Source organism: Triticum dicoccoides, chromosome 1B (assembly GCF_002162155.2).
Source record: "Triticum dicoccoides isolate Atlit2015 ecotype Zavitan chromosome 1B, WEW_v2.0, whole genome shotgun sequence".
NCBI classification, from domain to species: domain Eukaryota; kingdom Viridiplantae; phylum Streptophyta; class Magnoliopsida; order Poales; family Poaceae; genus Triticum; species Triticum dicoccoides.
Genome location: NC_041381.1, coordinates 101779360 through 101788437, shown reverse-complemented (window position 1 = coordinate 101788437; position 9078 = coordinate 101779360). Strand labels below are relative to the sequence as shown.

The window sequence follows — 9078 nt, the reverse complement described above, 5'->3', positions numbered from 1 at the left end:
TGAATTAAGAAACGATTTAATCAACATGTTTCTCCCCTCCATGCGATACTAGTTAATGAGCTTGCATGTGATCTTGTACACACTTCACAAGCAATGTGTTGGAAGACCTAAGTATCACCGTGGGAATTCAGTGGGAACAACGGGAAGTTAAGAAAAATGTCATTGAGATTGATGTATAAGGGGACACGAAGATTTTTTTCTTTCCACATTGGTAACAAGACTGGTAACCTCACCAACGCTTTGCAAAATACTCGTTAGGTTACTGATATCTTCTTTAATAGCGACCACAAAAACCGCCGCACGGTCTGCATCAAAAGAGGTGTGAAGACATGCAACCCCAACCTCTCAATCTATGAAGATGACTATTAGCGGCCGCCAAATCCAAATCTACTGCAGCGGCTCAATACTGAGGACAAACAAGAATGGGGACAGTGGATTCCCCGAACGATGGCACCTCTAGTATTGTATAGGCTTCCCGGGATGTTATTAATAAGACACGAAGATTTTTTTCTTTCCACATTGGTAACAAGACCGGTAACCTCACCAACGCTTTGCAAAATACTCGTAAGTGTTAAAGTTGTGTCGAATATAGTGTACAAGGTAGGTTACAGTTGGACTTGTAGTTGTATCGTGTTTACATAGGATGTGGAGTCGTGTCCTAGTAGGACACTTGTATCCTAGGCCTCTCTTATATAGCGGGGGTAGACACACGATGTAACCTATGCCAACATAATAGCACAGGCGCAAGGGGGAGCCGGCGGCGTGTGCCGGCGCCCGGGTGGCCGGTGTGGGTATTCTGACGGTGTCATGGGGAGGAGCGCCCGTAGTCAGGCCCCGGGGATGTAGCCGTATCGGTGAACCTCGTTAACAAATCTCAGTGTCGTGCTCGCGTGATTGCTTGGTTCTCGGACGATCGACGGTAGCCTCGAATTTATTCTAACAGTTAGGTTACTGATATCATCTTTAATAGCAACCACAAAAACCGCCGCACAGAACCTCGAAGGGAACCCTCTTTTTTGCAAAAGGTCCAATAAATGTTCTTATTGCACAGAGTCGAAAGCCTTTTTCTTTATATCCAACTTGAGAAGAAGAGACGGTGTGTTTTTCCTTTGCATTAACTAGATGATACCCATACGTTGCTGCAGGAATTGGCTGCAATATATTTTAATAAAATTGGTTGGATGAAACATGAATATTTGGACTATTAATATATGAACTAATACTTAAAATACATATTATGTATTGTATTTGATTAGGGTATAGTTAAGAAAATATTTATTGAATATAAGTAGCATAATGTAATGAAAAAATTCTCATGCATGTTGTCGTGGATCCTTGATACCGAAAAAGGGGTTTCCCCGCTTTGTATTACAAAGCAATGAACACCGATCACAAAGCAATTGCTGGGGCGAGTAGCACAGTAAGCCCAAAATAAAAGAGAAAGAACAAAGAAGAAGAAACAAATAAAAGAGAAAGAACAAAGAACAAAGAAGCCCAAAATAAGCTCTGATCCATGTTCGAGGAAGTCTTGGCACCCTAATATTTGGAATTCCTCTTGTTTTCTTGGACAAGGTTTAAACATAGACTCATTTCTACAAATGAGATTTTTAACACATTTTTTCCTACCTTTTCATGTTACATAAAGGAAGAAAAAGAAGAGAAAAGAAAATAAATAAACGGATGCAAATACAGAAAAGGAAAGAAATAAAAGAATGAAAATATAGAAAAGAAAAGAAATAAAAGAAATTTCACTGAACAAAAATATTTAAAATAAAAATAATTATTTAGCCAATTGTTTTATAGAAAACACTCGTGAAAGGTTTGACTTTGCCGTCTGATGAATTCACCATTGCTCCATCAACATAGTTTCCAATGGGCTTTTTGTTTGCCAAGTATAACACAAGGTGAACCCGGAGCTTACCGAGTGATATTGCTTTGCCGTGTGTATTTCCCTACGAACTCAGCAAAGGGTCCGTTTGCCGAGTGCCCGAGAAAAGACACTCGGGGAACAAGCATGCACTGCAAACAGGCCAATTCCGGTAGCGTGTATGATAGTCATCACGACAGTCAACAGCCGAGGCTCCCATGCATATGCAAATTGCGCTAGCTGATATGATCTCCTGTCTGATGAATTCACCGTTGCTCCATCAACATAGTTTCCAGATGCCAGCCGTAGGGATCCACCTAGGTGGTTTCAGAATTACCTATCTTCACATTCTTCTTTGGCAGAAACTTGAGCCCACATACTAGACTATTAATTAGCAATGTTGGTGCAGCCCTAGACTAGCTCTCAGCTGAACGGAGGTAGAAGAAGGAGAAGACAATCACTAGTTTCCGGCAACGAACGCCCCGGCGCTCACAACGCCATTTTTTCTTTATAACTGGACTAACCACCACGAGCTACAACCTTGGACTCAGCCACCAACTCACAAACAGGATTACACAGACGGCTTTGTAGCCTTGGCAGCAAACGCGACGCCCATGCTTCCGCCACGCTGCATGCACGGGCATGATCCGCATGCCCACGACGCACTCACACGCATGACGCGGCACTTGACAACAGATCACCACGACCCGGCGCTAACAGCTTGGGACTACTGTGATGGACTCGGACGCGAGCCAAACTCACGCACCACCACACACACACGCACGCCACACACGCACACTCCCCACGCTTCCGCTGCGTCCCGCATATCCCGCTCGCACCCGATGCGTCCGACGAGTCCGACCGCACCAGTGCGTCCAACACGTCCTACACGCACCCGACGCACCCAACAAGACCGACCGCATTAAGCCGTGGCTTATTCCAACAAGCAAACCTCATAATTGATACAGGGGCACTGAAAAAATGATTCAAGGATTGCTTTACGCCTAGCCAACCACATTGCCCATAAAATAACGAGCACCTTTATGAACTCTTCAGCTCCCATTAGCCATTCCCGTGGGTCACTAGTGGTACTTCTGGAGATGAGCTCACTCAACTCTTCATCAGCTAAACCACATACACACCGTGCCATTGTGCAGCTAATCAGGGAGTGTGTTCCCAGGAGCCTTATCCATCTCCGCATGCAGATGGTGCAAAACATCTAGGCGATTAGATGGGATTGATGGTTGTAAACAAGGAATGGTGGAACAACCAAGTCTAAATAGCAACTAATGATCATTTATTATTTGCCAACATAAAGCCCGTAGCTTTTCAGTACCAACTGTAATTTTTTGTAAATATATAAGTATATATATAGTCCTATACATAGAGAGTACCAACTCTATTTTTACAGAGTACCAACTGTCTTTTCACAGAGTACATAGGAACGCTTTAAACAGCATTATATAATGAATATTTTCATATAATTTTTATAACTCTCTATACAAGTCTCGTGATAAACTTGGTGATTTCGTAGAGATTACCAGAAAGGTAACGCATGCAAAAGAAACAAAAACCAGCAATGCATTTGGCAAGTGTGCCTACAATGGACTGCCATTAATGAGTAAGACTGTCAACAGTTTGCTTTTTTTGTCGCCTCTGTCTATCTTCTACTCATACTTTGGGAGGCATTAAAATCTCAATTAACATCCGCTTGAACCTTATATGCATTTACTTAAACGATAAGCAAGCCCACATACCTTCTTCCTCGTATGTATTTGTTGATTCAAAACTAGCAACTCTTCTATACACTCCTGCATGCCTTCCACACCTTCCATGACACCAGATCCACTGAATAATGCTTCAAATTCTTACTATATGCTACTTCGAGTGTTGTTCTTTCGTTTGGTCCTCGGTCTTCAAGTTGAGTCTTCCCTTTCCATGGAGATAATTGCCTTTTGGTTGTGGCTCCAACAAGGGAATGGCCAAGTTGGTTACCTTGAGCACATATACTCTCTTGGTGACAATCATTTTCGCGCAATTGCTTCTTCCGCAAAACGTTTTCTGGAAGTTCTCCATTTTGCGTTCGATGGTTCAGAGGCTAGATCTATACCAAGAAGTGACTTTCAGAATCAAGCTATTGAAGGAATTTCTCTCTACCTCAATACTATCTGTTATGAGGCCTTAGAAGATCTTCGAGAAAGGATAGAGATGAAATTTGTCCGTAATCAGATGAGATACCTGCGCCAAGAAGCCTATGGACAGTCCAGGACAGATCGGGTTCCTGCTGCAAGCTCGGTAAGACTGTGGTTAATATTTAGTTATCCAAGATCTGATCTGTTAGTAGTAGAAGATTTTACCCTTTTGTGATTTGCTTTATTATCTATGAAGATGACAGATCTATACCAAGAGGCCTATGGAGAATCATCGCATGAACAGATTCCTAATATCTCAGTAAGACTAGTGTTCATATATAGTTATTCAAGATCAGATCTGTTACTAGTACAAGGTTTTACCCTTTTATGATTTGCTTTATCATCTATATATGTAGATGACAGATCTATACCAAGAGGTCTATGGAGAATCATCGCATGAACAGATTCCTAATAGATCGGTGAGAGTAATGAAATATCTGTTAATAGTTTATGAAATAGTTTCTCCTCCTTCTGATTCACCAAATCATCTATATGCAGAAACACCTTCTTACCAAGATCAAGGCTTTGTATGCTAACAATCCGAAGCATCATGGAGAAGGCACAAGTTCTAGAAATATCCATGTTCAAACAAGTCAATTGCGTCATGGAGAATGCTCAAGTTCAAGTAACATCCATGCTCAAACAAGTCATATGCTCCGCCATGACTATCAGTCCACCTCCCATTTGGCAGCATTGCTGGATAAGTTGAGCTTAAGAGAGAACCATAATGATGCAGTAAGAAAGTCATCGCCACTAGTCATTTTGTGCATGTCTATTCATTATTTTCCAAAAAGACTTGATAGCTTTCATCCAAATACTTAGTGCAGTTCCTAGCTTGAAGAGAAAATAATAATATGTTTCTCTGCAGATCACGCAACAACTATCTGATATTCCAATTCCACCTGATGAGAGAACTTTGTTCGTGACATTTTCTAATGGCTACCCACTGACCAAAGATGAACTACATGAATTTTTTATGAGGTATGCCTATCGTTTCAGATTTTATTACATAGGTAAATTCACCATTATGTGTATGGAGAGTGGTATGGTTATTGATCGCTGGTAATAAACAGTGTAATATCGGAGTCAGCTGAATCTTAGTGTTGTTGTTCCATCAATTATACTCCAAAGAATCTATCTCCATGGTTATCCTATACATGTAAATTTCGTAAATGGATGGCGCAGGGTCTTTCCGTTTGCGGCTCCCAAGCCAAGTTGCATGCCAAAAGGCTGCACTTTTACCATGTCCAATAGTGCTTGTGGTAACATCATAGAAGAGGTCTGTATCAATGGAGTCGCAAGGGTGTCCCAACCCTACCCCCTATCCGGGTCTTCCCATGAAAGCCATGAGCAACATAGTCGCAAAAGCTCTCCAGAATTTCTCTAGTTCAATCAACGATGCCAACCCGCCCATAGACGGCGTCCGACAACGAGCTCCCACTTGATTTGAATTTCCCTCTCGACACCTTGTCAGACTTGACCCACAAAACTGCCTGCTTCAACTTAACTACGGTCTTCATGATTCCTTTAGGCAAAACCAGAGGAGTAAAGTGCTACGTAGCTTGTGAATTAAGGACCGATAACCATGCGTTTCTCTCTGCCATGACATGCAAATTAATTAATACATTTTCACATGATGTTGTACACATATTGCAAATGATGCACTGACAGAGGAAGACCTAAGTGTGGCAGTGGGAATTGAGTGCAAATGTCCAAAAAATCAAGAGGGATGCCATTGAGATCGATACACGAACAAGGGTAGTAGGCACTAAGATCTTGTGCACATTGCTAGCAAGACCGGTAACCTCATCAAAGCTTGAAAATATGTTTCTGTTATCTTCTTTGATAGCCACCATAAAAACCGCCGTGAAGTCCACATACACAGAGAGGTGTGAAGACATACACCCGGACCTCTCAATCTGTGAAGGCGACAATAGATGTTGCAAAATCTAAAATCTACTAGTTAACGTGGTCAATTTGATATATGCAGAGGCTGGGGGTTATCCTCCTTTAAAATAATAATATTATATGATTGACATAAAAGACAGGAAAGGCTATAATAAAGAAAACAAAAAGAATTTGAGGAGAAAAATTTATCTACAGTAGTTTGAATTCAACGCATTAATTTTGCCTATATAGGACGTTGCTAACTTTATTTCACTAATTTCTTCCTTGTCACAGGCACTATGGAGATATTGAAGAAATAAGTGTAGAGGAGCCAATCGAAAGTAGGCCACCACTTTACGCACACGTTACATTTTACTCGCAGATGACACTATTCCGTGTTCTTGATGGGAACAGGAGAGTCAAGTTCATGACCAGGGGAAAACATCTATGGGCTCGACAGTATGTGCCAAAGAAGAAGAAACCTGATGTCTGATGACCAAAGCCTGATTTCATAAACATTCAAGAACATTCTATGCCAAGCATTCCGGAAGCATACTCGAATAGAATCTGCACTTGTAAGATTATTCTTGTGCATATCTAATTCTTGTGCTTTCTGCACCTTATTACACATTTGTAACCCAAATTTATGGACATTGTTCTGAACTTCTTATGTACGTATGACATTCTGAGGACTCAAATTTGTACTTGTGAAGGATTATAAATCCATATTATTGGTACGTATAATGGTGCTAAATCTTAAATCCGTCCCTCTAATGTTTTTGTAATGTATGGTAGTCATTGTGTGACACTAGTTAAATGGTAAGCTCTGTTTTTTCTCTTTAGAAAGGAAGGTTCAACCTCCCTAGCTTATACTCCCTCCGTAAACTAATATAAGAGTGTTTAGATTACTATTTTAGTGATCTAAACGCTCTTATATTTGTTTACAGAGGGAGTATTTTTTTAGCTGAGCTGAGCTCATTGCCCCCTGAACCACTGCCCTCCACTCCGGTGGTAACAGCCACTGCACTACCATCGTCGATCGCAATTGCGAGGGCCAGTGACCAATCCCCCTTTAGAGTCTCCCAGTGCGCTCCCACTTCGGATTGTGACACTGCATTTAGTCATCGGCCTTCGGCTTTTCTACGACGTGCTTTCATTTACCGGCGCAACCTTCCAAAGTTTCTCTGCTAAGGGTGCTTGGCTTCTCGGTGCCAGCTAGCAAACCAGGCCGTGATTTCTCCGCGTTGCCGGGGAGCTTGAGGTTGGGCCGTGACATATGGTGATGTTGCAGCGTCACTCCTCCTCCTTTTAGCTTTTTCTTGAAACTCCATCCTTTATATTAGATAATATAATGTTCAAACGGATAGAAATTATAACAAGCAAAGTTGCTAGCCACACATGACACTCAGAAGGAAGAGAGGAGGCCGCCTTGGCGAGGGCGTGAGGTGTCTTTGTTTTCCTTTGTTTCTTTCGTCAATTTTCATTGGTTTTTTTAACATATGACAACTTTTCTGAGTACACATTCTGTAATTTTCATATTCATCAGATACATACTTTATATACACATTTAACATTAGTGAATTTTTTTAACCTTTTTTGAAAACAAATAATGTTATGAGTAATATTTTTCATACACATTGAACATTTATGTGACTTATTTATTTAATAATTTATATTTAAGATTTATAAAAATATAAGATTGAACATTTAATACTTATATATTTTTCATACATGTTTCACATTTTAAATATGTAAGATTAATAATTGTTTAAATAAATGGTCAATATTTTTCCATATATGGTCAAGATTATTCTAAAGGCAATAAAAAACTCATACACAATTTACGTTTTTTTATACTGCGGGAACGTTTTTATAAACATGATCAACATTTTTTCATACACGTTATTTTTTTGTATATATTTTTTTGTATAAATAACAAATATATTTTTCTATACAGATTTAACATTTTTAAAATTCTAGATTAAGATTTTTTTAGATTCTTGATTAACATTTTTTTAAATACGTGATTAACATTTTTCGTACAAATTGTATATTTTATATATATATTTTCCATATACATGAGAAATATTTTCTCTATTCGCATTTAACATTTTTTAAACAACTTATCTACAGTTTTTCATGCACATTTGTTTTCTGTATATATTTTTCATATACATGGCAAACATTTTTTTTCTACACACATCTTATATTTTTCAAATGCTTGATAAATATTTTTCAAACTTTTTATTTATACTTTTCTTCAAATGCTTGAATAATATATATTTTTAAATATGTGATCAACCTATTTCACACACATTGTATATGTTTAGAATACATTTTCTGTATACATCAGAAATATTTTATCTGTACATATTTAACTTTTTTAAAATGCTTTATGTAAAGGTTTTTAATACATTTATTTAGAATATTTGAAAGTTTAAACCAATAATAAATAAAGAAGATTAAACAGAAAATGCCAAGAAGTCGAAGAAAAAGAGTCAGCGGCATGTGGCCTCTCGCGTTGGTTCAGCCCATTTAGTGTGGGGCCTAACGCGAGCACAACCTACGTCTCGCTATAAGCGAGACATAGGCGCGCCCTTGACCTTTCGGCAAAGAATGCTTCTTGCTGTGGCTTTTTTCTTCTTCAAACAGTAACACAGTACTAGGGAAACCCTTATACACAGAATCTTAGCAGTAACGCTGGGTAAAATGAAGCGCTGCTACTACTTAGTAGTAGCGCTGTCAGTAAGACGCGCTACTGCTATCCTTTTAGCAACAACAAGTTTTAGCGAAACACCCTGCTGCTAAGTTTGAACTGGGCGCATATGGCTAGCCCCACTTAGCAGCACCGCGTATTCCGTCGCAACTGCTATGCTCCGTAGTAGTAGCGCTTTTCTTCGACACACACTGTTACTAACCCTACCTTATCGTCCCTGCGCGACCGACGACCCCCCTCACTCTCTCCCCCACGCCCCCATCATCCGCCGCCATCGCCGTTCCCCGATGACCGTCGTCGCTCGCCGCCGTCGTTCCTCCTCCACTGAGGTAGTCCCTCCTCCTTCCTCCTCCCCTCCTCCCTCCTCCTCTGGCCGCCCCCTTCTTCCTCCTCCTCCGGTCCCCCCTCCTCCCTCC

General features: G+C 40.3%; 1 protein-coding gene across 1 annotated transcript; it reads left to right on the top strand.

Moving 5' to 3' along the window:
• The first annotated feature begins 3649 nt into the window (after window positions 1-3649).
• On the top strand, window positions 3650-6686 carry LOC119302070. Its single transcript, XM_037579090.1, has 6 exons — window positions 3650-4162; window positions 4256-4318; window positions 4416-4478; window positions 4558-4794; window positions 4928-5040; window positions 6241-6686. The coding sequence occupies exons 1-6, from the start codon at window positions 3683-3685 to the stop codon at window positions 6437-6439; spliced, it is 1155 nt and encodes a 384-aa protein (XP_037434987.1). The 5' UTR covers window positions 3650-3682; the 3' UTR covers window positions 6440-6686.
• Window positions 6687-9078: the final 2392 nt, after the last annotated feature.